Source organism: Delphinapterus leucas, chromosome 7, assembly GCF_059928025.1.
Source record: "Delphinapterus leucas isolate spDelLeu-1000000601 "Yukka" chromosome 7, BTC_Dleu_Yukka2, whole genome shotgun sequence".
Classification (NCBI taxonomy): Eukaryota; Metazoa; Chordata; class Mammalia; order Artiodactyla; family Monodontidae; genus Delphinapterus; species Delphinapterus leucas.
Window position 1 is genome coordinate 71,585,321 of NC_143135.1, and position 23,645 is coordinate 71,608,965.

General features: G+C 43.2%; 1 protein-coding gene across 1 annotated transcript in view; it reads right to left on the reverse strand.

Moving 5' to 3' along the window:
• MAML2 (mastermind like transcriptional coactivator 2) overlaps positions 1-23,645 on the reverse strand; it is a 360,942-nt gene that overhangs the window by 119,163 nt on the left and 218,134 nt on the right. Inside the window, exon 2 of the mRNA XM_022562095.3 lies at positions 544-2,058. Within this exon, the coding sequence (XP_022417803.1) occupies positions 544-2,058 (1,515 nt within the window). The remainder of the gene's footprint in view (positions 1-543; positions 2,059-23,645) is intronic.

A 23,645-nucleotide genomic window follows, 5' to 3' on the forward strand; every position in this document is an offset into this window, starting at 1 on the left:
ACTCAACCTTCATGCACCAGCATGGAATCACAGCAGGATCCATTATGATGGGTTGGAAGTTTAGACATTTCAGTTGGTTGGTGTGGGTGGAGATTTGTCATTAAACACTCTTAAGATCATGTCTGGCCTTATTTCAGTACTCAGCACAGTCACAACCTCATGCATGCGGTAGGTACTCAGGGCATGCATGCCAACTTAATGACTGATTTATTGACTGAACAAATAAACCAGGCATGGGCATATCAGAATGTAACTGACAACTGGACTTGTCACTAAAGGCGTGGATTCTAAGGCAACATTCTTAATAAGCAAGAGCCTTTGATCACAACAGACCCCAATGACAGTGATGCTCTACAAGGAAGATGCTCTTGCCTCCAGATGCCTCAAGTGAACCTTCATGAGGTCTTCAGAGGCATCTGTCAGCACCATCGCTGTCTTTGTGGTCTTGATTCTGTCCCAGTGCAAACATAATGGGAACCAAAGCAACAGGACCAAGCCGAATGGTGTCTGGGTACTCTGCGTTGGGAGGAGCACAGCCCTTACCTGTCTGTGCTGTTGGGAGACTTGGTACCCCAGTCCTGTGATGGGCTGAGTCTGCATCTTCTGCAGCAGGATCTTTTGCTGAAGTGGTAACGGCGACCTCAGCAAAGGCTGGCTCGAGAGAGGTTGGGTGGGCTGAGCTGCTGGCTGCGGCTGTGGCTGCTGCTGCTGTGGCTGCGGCTGTGGCTGCGGCTGTGGCTGCTGTGGCTGCGGCTGTGGCTGCTGCTGCTGCTGCTGCTGCTGGGCTGAAATCGAGCTCTGCTGCGGCTGTGGCTGCGGCTGGGTATAATGCAGGAGAGGAGGCTTGCTCTGGGGAGGCAAAACGGAAGGCATCTGCTGGTTGGCTTGATCTGAGTTAAAATGAAACAAAGGCTTGGTGCTGCCATGTCGGGGCTCCATGGCTGTGTGTGGGGTGTTCATAAAACTCCGACTAAGATCCTGAGGCTTCTGCTGCAGGAGCACGTCCAGAGGCCCTCCCTGGGCCGAGGGGCTGGCCTTGTACATGTAGTTCGCCATGACCTTCGACTGGCTGCCACCGCCCACGACCCCCGGCATGGGGGAGCTCTGGGGGCTGAATGGCTGCTGGCCAAAAGAGGGGCTGGGGATTTTCTCCTGCCCAAATGGACCTGGGGAGGGCCCCGCCGAAGAGGGCAAGCCTGGCCAGCTGGTCGGCTGGTGCTGCTGCATCCGGACGTGCTGCTGACGATTAGCGGCTATCTGTTTGAGCTGCTGGGCGTGGGATACTTCCTGCCAGCTCGGCAGGGCCCGGCTTGCTCCTGAGGCCGTCTGGGGCTGAGCCTGGCTCTGAGGGACCGAAGGGATCGGGGAGGAAGCGGAGAGGGCCGAGGTGGCCATGGAGAACGCAGGGCCGGCGGATGAGGGCCTCAGCTGAGGAGAGCCCGAGGGGCCCTGGGTCAGGCCGGGTGAGTATTCACTTTTGATCACCGTCTTCTCCATGGGCAAGGACGGCCGGGGAGTGCTCCTCTGGCTTTGCTGACCCAAGTCGATGCTAAACGGGTCGTCCTGCTTTATGGTGGCGTTGATCATGTTCTCGAGCTCAAGGTCACTCATGGGAGGCACAGATATATTGGTCAGTTCATTGAACAGTTCCTGCAGCTCGGGATCCATCAGCTGCTCTCCGGGGTCATCTCCGTACCTGTTAGAAAAAATATTCTCCCGGGTCACTTGACCGTCCACGTGCTTGCTGCAAGAGAGAGTCTCTCCCGGTTCCTTCTTCACTTCCTTTAAGCCCATGTTGAACATACCATTTCCAGGAGAATGTGTATGGGCTGGCAGCGTGGCAGTCTTTCTCAGGGGTGCTTGGCTCATGGGCAAGGTCCCTGACATCATATGACTTTGTCCATTATTTACTTGGAGGCCCCCTTGTCCTGCAGTGAGGTTTTCCCCAACACGGATTCTTTTGATATCAAGGAACGAGTTGTCGACAAAGCCATTAGGCCTCTTGCTGTTGGCAGGGGACAGGTTGACTATCTGTTTTCTTTTCAAGGAACCCTGGAGCTGAAAGACAGAGCGGGAATAAGAAAACAAAACATGAGATATTTTTCAAGATGCGTTTAGTCAAAAGAGACAGAATACTTGAATGTTTTTTCCATTTACACATAGGAGGAGGCACAAATGAAGCCCAGTTTGGAATATAATGAAACTTACAGTAGCACAAACAGAGCAAAATGTTTCTGGAGGAGCAGGTCAGTGAGGGGTGACAGGTCATAGAGGTTCCCATGATTGGTACGTTGGCCGATGGATGAAGAATCCTTCACATGTCATGGGGAGTTATTGATAATGCTTGTGATTAATCACCAAAGTGGTGTTGTTTTCTGGAACAGGCCAAACTATTCCACATGCACGCACACATAACCCACACGGCCACAGGCCACTGGACTGAACACAATTTTGACCAAGATGGGAAACGCTGTAGAGTCTAAAGCTGGGACCCAATTTCCAGTTTCTTTTTCACAGATTCAACCCATCATCACTCTTATCCTCTAAGTAAGTAATCAGAATAGTTGTCGTGTCGAAGGAGGTAGTCTCTCTGTTGTTTAACTATTTTTCTTCCTATGATTCTGCAGCTTTGCATTTGAGCCCCTGTAGCAATACTGGGTGGCTGCGCAGAAGTTATGAGGTCATCATTTATCAAATGAGCCACTCTAAGCACAGATCTTCCGGGGATTCATTTTTTATCTGGCCCGTCTCGAAATCTCTTAGCCAAAACCAAGGTGTAGAGAGGCAGTACCGCATAGTGGTTAAGAACTCAGGCTCTGGAACTGGCTAAGCGGCGCTCAAATTCCAATCTGTCACTGAGTGCTAAGTGATCCTGGCTCTGGACTTATCTGAGCCTCAATTTCCTTACCTGGAAAATGGGGACGACAGCACTTAACTCATAGGAAGACATGAGACATGTAAACGTTTAGCACAGGGCTTACTGAAGTAAGAACTCAATAAAGTTTAGTTTATAAAAAAATATGGCTTACTACCTTCTCAAAGAGGAGCATCTCTCTAAACAGCAACAGTAACAACAAAACATGAAAGTACTTCAATCACTCACTCAGTGATAAGACTGTATTCTATTAACTTCAGACATTACATAGAGAGATTTAAGGACCATCCAGTCACACCAGTAAATTAATAAGAAGCATAAAACATGCACCATTGATCTTGAGATCCTTGTTGCTTTGCCTCTAAAGTGAGAGGCTATATCTAGCAAAGGGTGGCTTTCCCAGTGCAGCTGACCCACTTCAATTATTTAATGTTCGCTCAAGATAATTGCAAATTACTGAGGCAGAAGGACACTTCCCAGATATAAAATTCTATCACTTCTCCTGTCCTCCCTTTTCTCTTACCATCACTCCCCCACCCTCCTGAAGATTTCTAGGTAACCTAATTAGAAAATGAAATTAACGTAACTGAGCACCTATTATATGCCAAGTACTTTAAATATGGTTATTTTATTTTCCTTAGTCTTTACAACAACTCCATTAGATATGCGTTATTTTATAGATAAGGAAACCAAGGCTCAGGGAGGCTAAATAACTTGCCCGGTATAAGTGGTAGACCTGGGCTTTAACTCAAGGTCTGCATAGTTCTAAAGCCTGTGTCACTTCCACCATATGATGCTGGAGTCACCTTGTTCAGGGCTAGGGTCTGCCTTGCACGAAGAGGGAGGGGGTAGTGAGCACAGAGATATCCTGGATCTCTCGTCACATGGTGAGGAATCAGGGAATGGCGGGGATGCAATCTAGGGCTGAACGTGCATGGTATGCATCTTGTCATGTAGTTCCTCGATACCTGTTTCAGTAATCCATTACCTGTGGGTTTGCCCCCTCACAAGTGTGTATAGTTATGGTCGATGTACCATGCTGGTGTAACCAATGTTTACCTTTTACCATTGCTAATGGGCAATCAGAAAAAGGAACCTGACCCAAGCTGGGCCAATCATTCCTTCCATGAGAATTCTGAAATCGGAGAAAGTGAGACCAGGCTCTCTTTGGGTAGCTGCACAGTCATTTATAAAACTTGTGAAGTGTTGTTCCATTAAGCCAACCACAGCCATAGAGGAAATAAGTCTGTGGAAAGAGAGGGAATGATGCAGAGAGGAAGGACACAAATTTTGATGGCATTTGAGGGCCTGATTTCAATCTTAGGCCAGCTCTGCCTCTCTCGTTGTTTTCCTTGATACACTATGGAATCTTTACAGTAAAGTCTCCTTGTTGCTTAAGCTAATGTGAGTTGAGCTTCTGTTACTTTCAACCAAAAGCCCTAACTAAATCCCATGAGATCTAACATTTGGTGATGAGCAGTTTGCAGCAAGGGGTAGGGTACCCTTTGTACCTGGCTGTGAAGCTTTTGTTCCCCTCATCTTTGCTGTCTCTCCATGTTTCCCTGACTCCTAATCTTGTCTATTCACTGATATAGGCCAACATCATCACAGAGCACTGTCAGCCATCACTGCATTTGGCACGAACTGAAAGTGGTTACCGTCTGTCCACAGGCGGTCAGGAAGAGCACAGACCAAAGAGGGTCAGCCGTGTTACCTTAAGAAAGGCCACGCTGATTTATTTCAGCATGTTACATTTTGAAGGTTTTTTCCACAACTGGTAAAGAAAAAACAAAGGAAAACATTCTTTTTCCAGGTTTGGGTTATTGCCTTTGATTTATTTTCCACTGCTTTGAAAAAACCTGTTCTGCCAGATTCTCTAATGCTCAGGCCACTCCCTGGGCAGTTCAGTACATACTCTGGGAAGCAGCTCCAGGACTTTCTCTAAGCCACCAGGGTTGGAGATGGAGTAATAGAATTAGCGGCGGTGGTAGCAGTAGTAGCAGTAGTAGTAGTAATAATAGTAATAACAACAACAACAAAGTCATTTATTGAGGGCTTGGGTGCTAGCCATCGTGCTAAGCTTTTTGTATGGATCGTCGCATCTAATTCTCACAGAACGACTCTAAGAATCCTCGCAACAACAACTCTATAAGGTTGATACTATTTCTACCCTCCCCCCTCCCTTTTAGCGATGAGAAAATTGAGGTTGGGAGACTGAGGAACTCTTCAAGGTCACACAAACACTAAACAATAAAGCCCGGCACCAAACCAAGGATTCCCACTGCTGAGCCTGTGCTGGGGAGTAAATGGTACCCCAGGCCCTGACAGAGATAAATAACTGGTGCCCACACGCAGGTATTGAGGAGGCTGGCCCAGGATCTAGTCCTGATTCTGGCATTACTTGCTTTGCTATTTCAGGAAGTTATTTCTCTTCTATGGACCACAATTCCCTCCTTCATAAATAGGATTATCTCTGAGAACACTTTCCTGCCTGAACCCAGAAAATAATAGACAATGAGGGAGTGAGAATTGTTTTTTAGGCATATGTATCATGATGTAAAGTCACCACCAAGCATAGCTGGATGGATGACTTAAGGTGGGAAACAGAAGTCCTTCTCAGTGACACATGGAAGACATCCCAATGGTTAAAGAGATTCCATTAGGACTTCATCAGGCATGATATTTACCAAGAGAATTTTGGGGATAGTCTATGTCCTGCCTTCTAGAAGCTTCTAATCAAAGTTATGTCACCAAGGCCCAATGAATGCACAAAAGTAGAGGCACAATACAATCTCAGTGATTCTCAAAGTTCAATCTTTGCTCTGAAGTATTTTCTTTGCTGGACTAAAATGTCTCCATCGGATATATGGCTTTGAATTGTGGTATAGAGTCTCAAAAATTTCTGTGACAAAATGGAAATACTGTATTCTAGAAGGAGAGAGAGAACACAGAGAGTCATATCATGAATACCTCAGTGAGAAATAGTTTATCAGAAAATTCAATGCCACCTTACCAGGCCAGGGATCGTCCTAAGGGAATGAGACTCAGTCAGAGGAATGAAGACATGGGTTTACATCAAGAAAGATGGAAGCTGGTTTAGGGAAGTTGGGAGCTCCACAGTGTAGACCTTCCAGGTGGCTGGGGAAGACGGGATGGGGGCAGGTAGAAGTATAAGGGTATACCCTGAAAGCCAGAGGGGACAAACAGTTTCCAGAAAGCAGTTAATAACATTGAAAGGGTAGAGGAAAGAATCTCCAGAACAAATCTCTCACCAGGGCTGACTTATCCATTAGGCTGGGTAGGCACAGTGCCCAGGGCCTACAGTAGTCTTAGGGGCCCATGAAAATATAATTTAATTTAGTATGGAAGAAAAATTGAACTTTTAGGTTGAGGAAATGTTTTAATATATATAGTAATATATTTATCTTGATGTCAACACAGTCATAAAATATAATTTTAAAAGTTTTTATAAGGAAGAAGTGGCCCTCAAAAGCAAGAGGCCCCCCAAAGGCTCTCACTTCAGAACTACTATGTATTGAATACTTAATTTAAGACAGGTGCTCTTAAAACAAGAGTTGTGTAGAGTCCCATTTAATCTTCTCACAGCTCTCTGAACATGTATCCTGATCTTCATTTTCACGTGAAGAAATTGCAGCTCTGACTTTAAGATTGCATAGTGCATGATATGGAAGCAGGCTGGCAACCCGAGTCTGGTTCCAAAGGCCTTCTTCTGAATCACATACTACACTGCTTGCTTTCCTTTGGCCTTCACTTTGCCACATGCCAACACTGCTCTCAACACAATGGACACAGAGAGCCAAGGTAGAAGAATAACAGAATGAAGACGTATGGCATGCACAGGGCAAGGGTAAGGGCATTCAGGACTCATAGAGATGGATGGCAGGAGAGGATGGTGACATCATTGGTCGGAGGTTGATGGTGAAAGCTCAGGACATCACTCTCGAGGCTCCAACAGAAGAAAGGGAAGAGACAAAGGGTCACTTGGTCATTCAAAAAGATTTACTGAGCATCCAGAGAGGGTTCTGTGCAATGATCCCTGGCATGAGAGAAACGCAGATGACTAAGCTCATGGCAGCATGTAAAGGCTTCAAATGAGTGCTACATTTCAATATTTATACTTTTTCTAGATGGACTGAGAGGCACATTTTGTTTTGTACAATAAACCTGCTCCCCAAAATTATTATGTTTAATTTGTGAGATTATGCATACAATATCACCCTTTCACTAGCCATCCAAGAAAATGGCTTCTTTTGGGAAGGATTTCAACACGGCAAGTCTCGTCTGGCTTGCATATGACACAGGAATCAGTGTATTTCCCTTCGCTGAGACCCAGCAGACTGTTTCCTTTTACTCTCATCCTTGTTCTGACTCTTCTCCTTGAACACCTCCGTGCTATTTGAGGCCTGCGGTCTCTACTGGGGGAAGGGGTAGGCCTGCTCAGGGCAGGGCCCAGACACCGTGGCCTGCCTGCCCCAAGGGCTGCAAATGGAGGTGCCGAGAAGCATATGGACAAGGAAAATCCAATACACAGTGGCATCAGGGCTGCAGTCCCCTGGTAAACTCTCCTTTTTCAACAGCTGTGCTTTACTCTTCCAAAGGCCTAGAAACACAAACTTCCTGGAAGGATTTAAGAACGCCATTATTGCACAATCCTCTGGTTTCTGTTTCTTTCCCTGCCCCCATCCCTTTCCACAAATAAATGCATTCTTTGTCTCCTGTGTTGCCCTAGAAACAGGGACTATGCCACACAAAGGTAACAATTCAGTCCATAGGTCACATTTTTTTTCCTCAAGAAGGAAAAATCAAGAAGATTTCTGTCTTTCTCAAAAAGAAATAAACACGAGAACCAAATTTACCGCTGCTTAGATACTTAAGGGGATATCTTGGTCCCATCCTCTGTAAGCTTTCCTCAGGCCATTTTACTCATGGCTGATTAGAGATAGGGTTCAGAATAGGTAATATGAGAAAGAGATCAACTCCCCCAATAATTTATGACTCGATTTGATTCTTGAAGTAAAAATGTTTGGGATCCTGAAACAGCAAATTCCAGCTCATCACAGTACTTGAAGGTAAGAGTGATTCTTCCCTGGCTCTCCTGCCCCCAAACAAACGAGATGGGGTTATAAGGCTTTTGCTGAAGACACCAAAAAGCTCCTACTTCTTATTTAGCCCTTGTAGAGTTCAGAGCTTCTCCGTAGTGCTTCCCTGTATTGCGAGGTATTGTTTTATGTCCATATAGTAATTAGATTTGCCCAGCTAGATTTTAAGGTCTTTGAGCTTGGGCACTGTGTCTTATACTTGAATGGCTCCTTTTAGTACTAACCACAATGCTGGGCACATTACAGGTGTTCAAATAGTAGTTTGTTGGATGATCTCAGTACTTGAGAAGCTGGACCCTTCTAACAACTGAGCAGTAAAACAATGGTAAGAAGACGGCTGTGGTAAATATCTTCATATCCAATTCACAAGCAGTTTAATGGTTCCACTAGAGTTTTGCTTGAGTGATAACTTTCTTCTGAACTCTGAAGTCAAGGAATGAGAAGCTCTGAGAACTGAAACAGCGTTGTCATCCATGTAAACCAAACGTGAAGGTGTGTGTGAAGCTTTGTGATGGATTCCAGGTGGTGCTGAGCCTCCTGGGGTGCAATTCTAAGCCCCACCTTGACTCAATGTCCCATGTAAATGATACTTCCTGTATAATTTTTAGGAACTTCCATTTTTATTCCTTCAGAATAAAGTGTGATTTATTATTTTATTTTATTTTATTATTTTTTTGGTGGAAGGTGTCGGGGAAGGCATATTAGATCTATCTGGAAAATTTGTCCCATAACTTTGTTCCATAAGGTCTGGACTCTGAGAAATGTGACCACTTAAGTCAATAAAATAGCTATGTTTTTAATGAAACAAAAGATAAAGTTTTATATAGAATCCAGAGCACTGCAAATTCAGGATCTTTGTAGAGAAAACAAGTCAACACACTGTCCTTCTAAAGACACTACATGCCAAAGAGTCCCACATTCAGAACTTCTTTAGTGCCTCTCTGCCCCCTTCTTATTGTTAATGGCTGCTTGTAGAAGAGTAACCAGAAGAGATGGAAATTGCCTCAGAAACACACTCCTCATTGCAGGGCAGAGTGAGGACGTCTCATTACAGCATTTTCTCAGTTTGCACACTTCTAGCCCTTCCCCTTGGAGAATGTTCCAAGTTTATCATCAACTCACAAAACATTCACTGAGGGAAGAGGGATGAGAACCCATGCAACACTGTCTCAGAGTGGTAGTTATACATACATATATATAGATTCTTTTTCAGATTCTTTTCCATTACAGGTTATTACAAGGTATTGAATATAGTTCCCTGTGCTATACAGTAGGTCCTTGTTGTTTATGTATTTTACATATAGTAGTGTATATCTGTTAACCCCAGACTCCTAATTTATCCCTCCCCTCTTCCCCTTTGGTAACCATGAGTTTGTTTTCTACGTCTGTGAGTCTATTTCTGTTTTGTAAATAAGTTCCTTTGTATCATTTTTTTAGATTCCACATATAAGTACTATCATATATTTTACACATCCTGTTTTATCAAGATGAACGGGAGGCTGCAGGATCTCAAAGGAACATGGAATTGAGCTGCTAGTAAACCTGGGATGTGAATGCTACTTCCCTCCTCTTCACTGAGCTTGAACCAGTCACTGTCCTCCCTGTAGGATGGGGTTTTAGGGGGATTAGGAACCATGTAAGTAAAGCACCAGCAGCATTCCCAGCTCAGGGCAGCGCTCCATCACTGGTGGCTCTTTTTCAGTAGAAGAGGCAGAACTTGAGTCTGAGCCTGTGTGAGGTTTACTGCTGTCCTGACTGTTACATGCCAGCATGTGCTAGACAAAGGCAAATTGAAGACAACAAAACGAGCCTTTCCTCATCTGTAAAATGGCATCTGTTTACTCATTCGTTCAACAGATATTTATTTAGCACCAAGTATATATTCTGTGAGGCTGTCGATGTCTTAGGGTTGTTGTGAGGACCAAGTAGCTAGAGCACATAAAGAGCCTGAAAAATTTGGTCTTAGAACATAGTGCTCAATAAATGTGAGAATTGATAAAAACAAACAAAAAGGAGTGTACCAGTCTGTCTGGAAATAAAACGAAAAGGAACAGTGCAATGTGATGGTTGCTATGCCGAGGTGTGTATGGGATTAGCTGTGGAGAAGAGTGGCCTTTGTTTGGAAAGATAGGAAAGGAATCCCTCTCCCTTCCAAGGAAATACACCCCCAAATATGCAAATGATAAGATTGTTTTATGATATTCTGCTACACTGCTAGTGACAGTGTAACAAAACTTGTTGTCTAACAACAGGGGAATGTTGAAATTAAATTAGAAAATTCAAGGTAGAAGTACTTTGCCATATTGTCTACTAGCTTAAACAGTGTCATTCTAGATCCACTTAGTGGTAACCAGTGTGATTATCCTGATGACTATCTCCTTGGTCTTCCTGACTAGTTGCTACAATCATCATAAAGCAGGGGCTGGTGGGGCCACCTTTCAGAGATGGACCCTCTGTGTTTAATAGAAAATGAACAGAATATTCTATAAAAGCTTGAAAAACCCAACCACTTTGTGCATGAAATACTTTAATCATGACTCACTTTTTGCCCAAAATATATCGAAGCAGATCCCCCAAAAATGCTATGTCTAAAATGTTGGCAATTCTCTGGAAATCTCTAAATGTCCTTCTCAGCAGAATGTACAATGTATTAAGTACCATTAATCAAGTGGCTTCTCTCTCCTCCTTAGCTGGAGGGCCCAGTCTGGAAGCTTTCATTCTAACGGGCCTAGCTCAAGGTCAGTGTATCTCCTCTGTGAGGCCTTGCCCTCCTACTTTCCCTCAGGTTCTTTCTTCCTGCTTTAATGATTTTAGCACTTTCTGTCTAATATTGTCTTTGGTAATTGATTCAGGTCTGTGAGTTTTTCACTTCAGTGTGATTCCAAGGAGTCAGTGGAAGAGAGAGCACTTGTGCATCTCATGTGTTCACACAAGCTCAGTCCAGCACTAGCTCGCTGGCTGGTGGATGATTTGACTTACTGGGCAGTCAGTGGTCTTGGAACATTAGATGAATCAGTTTATGGGACGTCTATGATTCTCTGCCGTTGGCCATGAATCATACCACAGGGCTTCATAAACCATAGGGCTGATTCTTAGCAATTCTTTGTCCAGCTGCAGAGCTGCTGGGAACTGGGGCAGGGCTGAGAGATACTGGAGTGATAGGAAAAGTACCGGTGTTCTAAGAGCTTGCTCTTCTTTACTTACGCCTGTGGGAATTGGATTTATTCCAAAACGTTGGCCAATGTGAATATCAGGAAAACCCAGGTGGCAGAGAGAATGCCCTCACACCATCCCAGGATTGTTGCAATTCATTATTTTGGGGTTTGAACCCAGGTACTGAAGAGTCCCCACTTATTTGTAAAATAATACCAGTATAAAACCCAGCCACTCCTAATTCCGTGGCAGCATTTCTCCCTCATCCTAAAGGGCTTATTTGACTTAAATAGGTACTAAGGGTTCCTATTCTTCCCAGCCTAATTCTCTCCGACCACATTCTTCCTTTTCCCTCACGCCCCCTCTGCTTCATGCACAGTGAGGTACCAAGTATTGTTCAACCCCATTCTGAGAATCTGACCCTACATTTTGCCTCTCCCCAACCCAATCTATTCCTCACACAGCCCCCGCCCATCCCAGTGTGTTCTCCTCATAGCAACAAAAGGGATGGTCCTCTCACACCTAAGCTCCAGCCATATTATTTTTTTTTAATTCCCCCAAACACAAAAGGTGATTTCAGCTTCAGGTCTTCTGCTCTGTAACTCTCCAGCTCCTCTACCTCTTCTCACTCTTATCGGTGCTAGCTCCTTCTTTTTCTTCAGTGTGACCTCAGCAGAGGTTTTCCATGACCACCTACCTAAAATATGCTCTCATGGTTGTCTTCCAACTCAACCTCCTGATTGTTTCCTTTACAGTGTTTATTACAATTTCCTAATATTTGTATTCATTTACTTCCAATTTTTAAGTGTGTCTCCCATGAAAGCCCTAGATAAGTCTATCTCCCATGCAAGCCCTATCTATCTCCCAATAAGCCCTAGAGAGGGAGGCTTGAGCTGTGTCTATCTTGGTGACCACTGTAACTCATCTCTAGTATAACCCAAACAAATAGGCGGTCAAAAAGATTATTTAAAGCAAAATAAAATGTCTAGAAGGAAACACTTCAAGATTCTGAAGTACTTTCTGGTGGCAGCATGATGATTGTTTTTCCCACTTTGCTCATATGTCTGTGTTTTCTAATTTTTCTATATAGGAACATATATTATCTATATAATTAAGATTGATGCGAACATGTTATTCAGTATGTCTGCCCATGCTAAATAACCACACTTTTCTGAGAATCCGGTAGTGGGGCTTGCTTCTGACGGTGGGACATCCCATCTCCCCGAGCCCCAAGCAGACTGGATCAAGGCGGACATTTGATTCAAGTTGAACCATTTCAATGCTTTTCTAGTAATCAGAAATTGAAACAAGACCTTCTCAACCGTCTTTGTGCACTCGAAATGAGAGAGATGTAGGGCTGCCTGTACTGGCATCATTCTCAGTCATGTACAATGAGAGACAGAGAAAGCGAGTCTACAGAGATGGGAGAATGAAACCGATGCCCAGAGTAAAGCCAGGATGAGAAACCACGCTGAAAGAGAGGGGGAGGGAGGAAGGAGTGGGAGAGACAGAGATGCAGAGATTCCTGAAGCTTTCCAATTCCTGGTTCCAGCCCTTTGGGAGAGTCAATTATACTTCCTGTAATTGAGATGCCCTGTAACCTTCCAATAAATCTCCCCCCAACATACACACCTACACCTTTTTTTTTCCTCATGATACTTCAAGGGGGCTTCTGTCGCTTACAACAAACGATTCCCAACTAAAACAAAGATGTAATAAAGCCAATAATTACGTTCCAGTTAGAGTCTTCATAAGGTAAATGCACATTTTTCTTGACTGATTAAAATTGAAAAGCTGAGCAGAGGCTAAATGCACACATTTATTTTGGTTTCTCTTTCAACTTGCCACGTGTGGTCATTAACCCAGCTCTTCCACAGCCTTTATGAAAGGAGAGCGTTATGAATTAAGAATGAGGGCGGCTGTTCCATGACAGCAGGATTCTAACAGGGTTCCCATTGTCTTCACATAGCTCGACAAGGTATACCCAGGGGAGGTCCAGAGATGATATCTCCACCAATTCTCCCCTCGATGCACAAAAATATCCTGAACATAAAACTTCCATCTGAATCATGTTTAGACAACCCAGGTCTGCAACGTGTTAACTGGTTTGGATGCTATCACCTGGAGACAGAGGCGGGAGCGATGAGCAGACCTTTTAAGAGGTCCCTGCAATTTCAGGCTCATCTTTAACTCCATTACAAAGGAATGTTAAGCAGCATTTAGAAGGTAGTTTGGCAAAGTACCTGAAAGCACCAAACAGCTCCTTTGATGTTTTTGGCATTGATGTCATCATTCTTTTGAAACTTTTGAAGAAATATTTTTCTTATAGCAACTGTATCAAGGTTCGATACAGGGTGTTGATGTGTGTTTTCTCTGGTCTGATGTTAGTCTGAGTAACTATGAACCATACAGAGAGATGTTCCTTTAGAGAGACCTCAGCTTTCACTCCAGCCTATGTTTATTTTCACATCAAAGACACATCTAAGGGGAAATTGCTTAACTGGCTCTCTGAAACATGAAGAGGTTTACAGAGATATTTGGTTATAATTGAAAAAACAAAAACAAAACCTACACTTCGGGCAATTTAAGCCTTTCATGCCCGGAAATGTGAATGTATAATGGCAGATAGAAAACTTCCTTTGCTTTCCAGGAAGGTCTGAAAGCAGACTTTTTCAAGCAGGAATTAAAATCCCACTATTTGCCATACGTTTATGGGAAATGACTCTTGATGATTTAAATGACATTAAATGGTGGGGGGACAATAAAGCCTTTATATTGTTTGCAGTTTAACTGCTCTTTGAAGCAATGTCCTATAGCAAAACAATGCCCTCACTTTGATCTAACCTGCTCAGCCCAGTAATTATATGACTGAGATGAATTCTCCACCTGACAGATTCCAATTCTTCATGTGTGGCCATATTCTTTGAAGAGGGAAAATAAACCCACCTAGATTGGAAAATAAAACTTTAAACAAGTCGAAATTGTGAAGCAACAGTAAGTCTCTCTGTCAGAGCAGTAGGCTGAGCAGAAAGCCTTTTTCCAGACGATGAGAACCTCCGTTTCCCAGGATAGGCTTACGTTCTTCTTGAAACTTCTTATTTATTTTTTCTTGTTTTTTGGCCGTGCCGCATGGCCTGTGGGATTAGTTCCCCAACCAGGGATCGAACCCGGGCCCTCGGCAGTCAGAACACAGAGTTCTAACCACTGGACCACCAGGGAATTCCCAAAACGTATCTTCAAACAGGAATATGTTACCGTTCCTTTCTGTCAATTCGTATCATGATAAGTCAATATTCATCATTTTTTAAAAAAGAGAGGAGAATGTACTAACCTGGGCCTTGGGCTAACTGCTAACTGACTGTTCCCTGATGAAAAACAAAAAACAAAAAACTGTTCACCCCATTATAAATGGCCATGGGATAAATCAGACAAATAAAAGAGCTCATTTTGCACCATTCTGCAAAGAAAACTATTTACTGTGTTGCTTGAGTCCGCTTAAAATACTAAAAGCATAGTCTTAACTCAGAAAGCTCCTAATCCTCAAAAATATTGCTACTGTTTATTTCATTTGCCTTTTAGATACAACACAGGACAGATGTAAACTGAGAAAGCTCACCAACTGCCACCTTGTAAATTGCTTTTAATCCGGATGTCAGCAGGATTGATGCCTCTGGGACTTGAGCCCCTACCGCCAAACATACATTTCTTCTCTGTACCTGGCTTGAGATTAATATTTTGTATCCACTAGTTAGATTTCTAGAGGATAAAGTACTTCTTTATCCATGACTCGTTTTCTGCATTTGTCATGTCTCCATATACGTCATTCCACTCTCAAAGAGGGTTTTTCTCTTCAACCAGTGCGTTTCTTTCACTGTCCTCAAATTCCAGCTCAAAACTCACTCCTTCTCAGAGCCTAATTGTGGTCACCGCTCTATTATTTTGTGCCCCAGTAAGCCACTCCATCCACGGTTTGCTTTCCTCGTGTATTTAAGGCTTTTGGCTTATAACTGTTATTATATCTTTTTCAGTGCCCCCCGCAAGATCGTAAACACCGTTTTGTGTCTTCTGATGTCTTCTGAGGCAATACATTGTAGTGGTTAAGAGCCCGAGCTTTGGCACAAGAGACCTGGATTTAAGTCCTGGCTCTGTCCTCTATGAGATAGTTTGGGTAGTTTACTTAACCTCTCTGAGCCTCAATTTCCTTCTCTTTATAATGGATGTAACAGTTCCCACTCAGTAGTTGTAGTGAGTCTCAAATGAGATAATGTCTATAAAGTCTGTATTCAAAATGTGGCAAATAATTAAGGTTTAATAAATATCAGCTATTATTTTCATCTAGTCTTCTGTGTCTCTCAACAAAACTTGGATGAGTGTTCAGCATACAACAGAAAAGAGGAAGGACCAACAGCGTTCACTGGGTGTCTACTCAATAGAAAGTACTTTCCACATATCATCTCATTGAATTCCAGCTTCCCTACTTACTATCACTATGACCATGGGCAAGTCACCTAACTTCTGTACATTGATTTTCTCACCTGTAAAATGTATATAATAATGATACTTATAAAGCTGATGCAAAGATTAAATAAATTCATGTAGACTGCTTAAAACAGCCCTGACACATAGAAATGGCCAATAATACCAACTATTATTATTATTACTATTAAATCCTTACAACAACCTTGAGAGGAGATATAAGGAACCTCATTTTATAGATGAGAAAAGTGAGGCTACAAAAATTTAAACAACTTGACCAAGGTTGCCTGGCTAATAAATGAATCAAATTTGCCTGACTGTTTATGAAATGTGTTCACCAGAGAAAACTTCCATTTCATGCTAGGGAATTATTCCAGGGAAACGCTAGAGTGACAACTAGGTCCTCAGGGAACTGTCCATCACAGGTACCGGGCAAGAGGTGAGGCGCTCACGGAGATGCAGGAGGTGGCCTCCCTGGCTTGGAAACCATGCAGAGAAAGGTGGGCTTAATTATGAAGCCCATGGGTAGGCATCAAAGGACTAGGTAGGGGAGTGACACGATCTGTAATGTATTTTAGAAAAAATACTCTAACACCCAAATATTTGTGGGTGGACTGGAGATAGGAGAGCTTAAGCCAGAAGACCAGGGATAAATATCTCAGCACTCAGTAAGGGATGGTGAGAACTGGACTTGAGCTAAGGTGCTGGTGGTGGAAACGGAGGTGATGGGAGAGAACTTAGGAAACAGAAACCAAATGAACTTTGTGATTAATTACATGTGAGAAATGTGAGTGACAGAAAGTAATTAGGGCCAAATCCAGATTCCTGGATTAGTGACTAAGTAGACGATAGAGTCATTTGCTGAGAAAAAATGGTAGGGAGAGAAGTCTGTTTTAAGAGGTGGGTGGGGAGGCAAATGACAGGTCCAAGTTGGCCCATGTTGGGCTGGAGATGTTGTAGGTCACATGGGTGGAGCTGTCTCCTTGCTGGCTAGATATTCGGGTCTGCAGATCAGGAGAGAGCTTTTAGCTGTCTAAAGAGCTTGGACAGAAACGCATCTAAGCATCAGTCGAAGGAATGAACATGGTTTTGAGTCCAAATAGAGAGTTTGGAGTGAGAAAAGAAGAGGGATGGGAATGGAACTCTAGGGAACATTAAAATTTAAGGAGAGAGTAGGAGAGGAATAAGGTAGAGGAGATGAACAGCTGAAAGAAGAAGGGAGCTTTAGGGAGGGAGGTCACAACTTCAACTAATGAGAGGTCACCTGGAACCAAAGCAGAGCTGTATCCACAGCATCTGACATTTGATGGTGGTTGGGGGAAGAGGCCAAATCACAATGCGTTAAGGATAGAATGGGAAGTCACAGAAGGAAGCAAATTGGTAGATTATTTCTCCTAAAAGCTTGATTGAAAGAAGGAGAGGCAGGATAGCAGCTAGAGGGAGTTACCTGCCTAATCATTTTTTATATCCTTCACAGCAGTTGGTACAATATTTTGTATTTGTAAGTATGCAGTTAAACATTGTTGAATGAATGATTCTGTCATCTTGCCTAATTCCTCCACTTTATCTCATTCGTTTTCTTCCACATTTTCTTCTCTTTTCTATACCAGTAAGGGAGGTAGTGAGGCTGAGTTTCCTTGTTCAAATACTAGATAGAAGGCATAGAGTTTGCCTGCTTTTCCTAGAGTAATTAAACATATTGCATGTAATAGGAAGCTCCATATGCATTTGAAGTCAGCCAAGATAAGAGGGAAGCCAGGCCCTGAGAAACATAGGTATCACTGAGAAAGCAGAAGTGTTGCATCCAGGTATTCTTTTCATTGGGTTTCGTGTCCAAATAAATAAGGGTATATAGGAAAATCCTATCTGAGGAACAACAACAACAAAATCTACCCAAAGGAAGACTTAAAAAGGGATGGATGGCATTGAGTGGCTTCAGTGAAAATTCCAGTAGCATAGATTTGCAGGAAATCTAAGGATACTAAAAGCCTATTTAAAATGGTATCCTACTTGATCTTGATAACCAATGGTAGTTCAAAGCATCAGGATTGGGTCTAATCACTTGTTAAATTAAGGTCACATATGGGAATTGCTTTTGCTCAGATAGTTTCCTGCTACCGAATAAGAAGGATCTAATAAAGTTTGATCTTTGGATGCCTATCATCATGTATTATCAAGCCCATCATTTTCTCCATCAAAGAAAACAGTCAGAGAATAGGGGGAAGGGGAGAGAGAGAACAATCCAACAACCCTTGATCCATCTATGCATCAATTCAGACTATTCTCCATCATCTGTGTTCACCTAGCAAGCACACATCATTTCATTTCTTGCTTTAGCTTCTCATCGTATTTTTAAACTTTCAATATCATTTAGTAACATTCTTTTTTTCTCCAGGATATCTAGTGTCACAGGTGCCTTTTTCTTTCTCTTTATTACTTTTGGCAGTAGAAAGAGATTTTTTTTCCCTCTCTCCCATTGACCTTTATCTATTCCTAGCAAATTCATTGCTTTATGGCAAGAGCTAACACGGTCATACGCAGATGCAATTTATCTTTGCACGCAGTCGGTCTGCGTGCATGTGTCTGTGGAGTGTGCTTCTCTTTTATTGTTTGACTCCTTTTAACTCCACTCAGATCTCTCTAATCACAGTTTGGAATTCACCTGAATTTCCCTGCTGTGAAAGCTGAAAACGCTGACATCAAGTTGCTAAGACCACAGCTCTGAAAAGGAAATAGCACATCTTTATTGGTGGGACCCATTAAAAGATATGAATGGGAGGTTTTTAAGTAAGATGTTGCATACGTATGACCTCCAGGTGCTTGACAGTGACACTGCCCCACATGTTGGCCATCTCCTCCATAATTAAAGAAATGCTTTGAAAAAGAATGGAGCTGTTTGATTTTCACACTGAAACATAATTCTGGGAATTCAGAGCCCACAGCTTGCTATGCCCAATCCAAAGGATGGAAAAGGTTCATACAAATCTTTTCATGGGGCTGAGAGAGTCTTCGGCATTCTAGCTTCATTCTTTTCTCAGGGAGAAATTTTAATTTCTTATGATTTCTTATGTGTCCATTTTCAAGGTCAGTTTTTTTTTCCCCTCAAAAAGGCTGCTATAGCAACAACCACCCATCACAGAGTTCTTCCTTGAGTACTTACAAATGCTGCCTGTTAAGCAGATCCCTATGCCAAATGAAAGGCCAGGGAGAAGCATAAGCATATCAGTTGGAAAAGATAAACTCGATGGTAAAAATAAACAATTTTTTGAAATGGAAGCAGAAGCATTCATTGATTGGATGGGGCACTCCATACAGATGATGGCAATTTCTCTATAACAACAAACCAAGCCGACACTTACATGGTGACCAGGCTTGAAGGGCCTCGAGCAAGGTGATAAAGAGGAAATGGGACTCAGGCCATTGCCAAAGAGAGCCTGAGCTCTGGTTTCTGCTCAGGACTCAGCAGCCATGCTTGTGGTGTGCAGGATGACCTGAAGTGGTGTCCATCTTGAGAAAGTGGCCTTGGGCCTGCTGCTTTATGGCCCTGGGGTGATAGCAGTGTTCTGCCCAAGAACCTGTGTATATCCCCTCCCCTCTTATGGTGGCAGCTGGACTAAGAAGACTGACCCATTGGCTCAGACATAGAGAACAGACTTGTGGTTGCCAAGGGGTGGGGGAATGGGGGAGGGATGGGGTGGGAGTTTGGGGTTAGCAGATGGAAATTAGTATATATAGAATGCGTAAACAACAAGGTCCTACTGCATAGCACAAGGAACGATATTCAATATCCTGTGATAAACCACAATGGAAAAGAATATTTAAAAGAAGAACATATATATACATATAACTGAATCACTTTGCGGTACAGCAGAAATTAACATAACATTGTAAATCAATTATACATAAATTAAAAAAAAAGACTGACCCATTGGGTGTGTTCCTTGACCTACCTCAAATGGCACCAGTAATATTTGTGCTGAGATCATTACAGTCTATGAAGTACCAATGGGATATGGAAGTCATCTGTAGAACCAAAAGGAGACCGTTCTTCCACCCTTCTCTCCCCTCTGTGCTTCTACTTCCCAGGCAAGAGGGGAGGCCTCTGACCTTCCATTCTTGCCCCAATTTCACCCTCCATGATCATGTGTTTGACACCCACGCATTAGCCATCCCTTCCTTCCATAACTGAATTAGTTTGAAGGAATAGCTGGCAATACATTCCCAAGGCTCGACTTACTCATCCTGTTCTGTGGAATAAGGAACATACCTGGCCTAAAGGAAAGTGTCCTGTGAAAGAACTAGAAAAGGGGAAGCCAAAGGAGAAAGTGTAAAAGCCACTGAGTCAACTGCTGAGAAGAAAAGCCGTAATTTCCCCCTGTGGGTTTGTCAGCAAAGGCTCTGCCCTCTGCCCTCCAGGCCCACTCTGCGTTTGAGTCGTGCAAAGTCAGAGAGCAACAGGCAAGAACGCAGAAATATGTTTAGCCTCACCTTTTATGAACAATCAGAATTCAGTTTGCATTGTGCAGTGCAAAAAACAGGCCTAGGTTTTCTAGAAGATACATGAGAAAGAGGCAGAAGAGAGGGAAAATAGAATGTCATAGAAAAGTCTTTGACAGGAAAAGAAAACACTTTGTAGGCTTTTTTGTCCCCCTTCTTAATGACAAGCAAGGGATATTCATGTTGAATCATGCCATTCAAAAGGAAACATACTGGGGCAAAATTTATAGGAGGAGAATTTCACTGCCCTACATTGTTTTATTTCAGACAGCTAGTTGCTGTGAGGCTGTATTTTCAAATTCTTTCTTCAAACATCTATGCCCTTGGGCAGACATATTAGCTCATTTTATATTGAGAATCTCATTACATCAAGTAGAAATCCTAAGCCTGATAAAATGATTTACCCCCTCAATTTAACTTTTATTTTAGTCTCCCACCAGCTTCTCTGAAGTGGGTTTGCTGCCAAGCTATAATACTATTTTAGACTGAGTCATCCAGGCGCACTGAACAGCTTTTACTCTGCTCCTAATGTTTCCCCATCCCTGTGGTTTGAATAAAGAGAATGTGTTCTTCTATGGGTTTGCATTTGAAATGGTTACCAACGAGGGAAAAAAGAAAAAATGGAGGCTTAAATCCAGGGTGTTTGGCCCCGAGGGAACACAGACTCCCTTCTCTCTGTCTCTATGGCTCCCAAAAGGGGGATTGAGGGCTATACATTTTTAAGCTCTGCTGAAGCCTAGAAAAACACTGGAAGCATATGAAGGCACTGGTATAGTTGAGTACATAATGCTTCATTTATTCATGGGGAGAAAGTATTTGGAGTCACTCACAGAGGGTGTGGTTAGAGACCCCTCCTGGAAAAATCAAAAATAAAAATGAAACATTAGGTGAAGTCCCGCTCCAGGAAATTGGCATGCCATCACCAGAGTTGCGGGGTTTTGAAAAAATAATAAAGGAATCATACCTTCTGAGGGAAATCCAGACCATTCTTTGATTGCCCAGACTTTGCCCCTGGGGCAAAAGATAGTCTAGGCTGAGATATGTACTACGATGATGATTCCTGGTGAGGAATCCGCGTAGAAGGACCCAATTTTACCTTCTGTCTCTCGGAGTCATCATTTTCTCCTAATCTGCTCAACTCCTGTTCCTTCTTACTCCCTCCTCCCTCCCCACTCAGAACCTCAGTTTTAAATGAACTAATGCAAATCAACCCCAAGTAGCCCTGGTTTTGCAAGTCCTACTCTCAGTGTTCTGGCTTCTGCATCTGTGATCTCATATACTCACACCCTCCCTACACATCTACTGATTTCGATTGCTGGCTCTGTGGATGGGAAAGCCTGAAATATTTTCAGAAATAAAGAAATAGCATCTAAAGTTTCACCCAACAGAGAGGCCCCCACCATAAAAGGAAATTGTGAATACTGAGAAGTCTCTCTCCTTCTTGGACTCCCCTGAGAGCTGGTTCAATGGCAGATTTGAAGGACACCTTCTTAGGTGTCCTTGTCGGCAGAAGGGCCTCAGGCCCCATCTGGGCTGGGCTCCCATGGCTAGGATTAGGTATAGCTGGAATGTGAAATGGAGCCAATAACTCCAAAACCAACAGGCAAAGAAGTCAACACTAGTGGGGAGGGCAGAGGCAGGAAAAGGTGAGCTGGTTGGGATTAAAAACACCACGACCAGGGTCTCCAGCAAAGCAGAGACAGTGAATGGGAAGCATCATTAGAAACACAGGTTGTCAGAGTTATGCTTCTGCTGTGCTTCTGAACCAGGAAAACCAGAGCCAGGAGAGGGCCTGCGGGTTCCCATGTTGGCTCATGCTGGCTGAGGCCACACTGGGAGTTTCACACAGAAAGAAGCGGGGATGAAGCAGAGAGGGCATAGTAAATATTTGGTGGTGGGAGGTGAACTTGTTTTTACTTCACTCATCCTCCAAGTAATCTTGGCTCAGAAATTAAATTAATTAAATTGGCCAATATATGTCTCACCTGTTACTTCCTACAGGTTCTGGTCAGGATAATCATTCTACCAACATTGAGGACCTCTGTCCCACATGTGTGAGATCTAGTGAACAAGCAGACCATAGTCTTCAAAGACTTCAAGGACTCACTGGGGTCTAGTGGGAGAGACTGACAATGGCTGAGTAAATATAAAAGGTCAGGAAACAAAACCCAGAGTTAGTAGAAGGAAAGAAATCATAAAGATCAGAGCAGAAATAAATGAAATAGAGACTAAGAAAACAATAGAAAAGATCAATGAAACTAAAAGCCTGTTCTTTGAAACCATAAACAAAATTGACAAACCTTTAGCCAGACTCATCAAGAAAAAAAAGGGAGAGGGCCCAAAACAATAAAATTAGAAATGAAAAAGGAAAAGTTACAACAGACACCACAGAAATACAAAGGCTCATAAGAGACTACTACAAGCAACTATATGCCAATAAAACGGACAACCTGGAAGAAATGGTCAAAGTCTTAGAAAGGTACAATCTCCCAAGACTGAACCAGGTAGAAATAGAAAATATGAACAGACCAGTTGCAAGTACTGAAATTGAATCTGTGATTAAAAAACTCCCAACAAACTCCCGAAGTCCAAGACCAGATGGCTTCACAGGTGAATGCTACCAAACATTTAGAGAAGAGTTGACACCTTACCTTCTGAAACTATTCCAAAAAACTGCAGAGGAAGGAACACTCCCAAACTCATTGTATGAGGCCACCATCACCCTGATGCCAAAACCAGACAAAGATACCATAAAAAAAGAAAACTACGGGCCGATATCACTGATGAACATAGATGCAGAAGTCCTCAACAAAATACTAGCGCTCTGAAGAAATAGGAAGCAGAGTAAGAGAAGAGAGTGTACTATGTTAAGCAGGATGGTCAGGAAAGATTGCTCTGAGGCCCTGTGATGGGAGGGGCCGCCTTAATGAGAGGAGGGCATCTCCAGCCACTCTAAGTTCCAGGGTCTCAAGTTGGGCCATCTAGAGGAGGGAGGGACCAGGGGTTCAGATCCTGAGTCTCAGTGTCTATTGAAGCACCATTTTCATAGGGCCCTGGGAAACCCACAGAGCCACTTCACCACAGCCATGTGAGTCAGACTCTGGGGCTCAGAGGTAACCTGAAGGCTGGTAAACTTTCTCTCCTACCCTGACAAATCTGAGGCCAGGAAGCCAAGTACCCCCTGGGATTCTGATATAGCAACGCAGGCAGCAAAGAGGCACCAAGCTCCTGTAAATAACATATGCTTTCTCAGTTGGAGGCAAGGCAGTGCTTTCTGGTCTCCCTTTACACCACTGTAAGAGTGAAGAATGCACTTCTGCTTGAAATTCTACGTGCTTTTCATTCTTAGTCAGACTTTCACCACTCACTTAAATTTGTACATGTACCTTCCCACTGGATGGGTTCATAAAGCGGACCTGAGGAACTATATGTTTCACCCTCTGGGGTGACAGGCCAGAGAGGACAAAGACACAGCTCAAATATTCTAACCCGAACTGCAAAGGATCATATTGTTGCACTGAGGA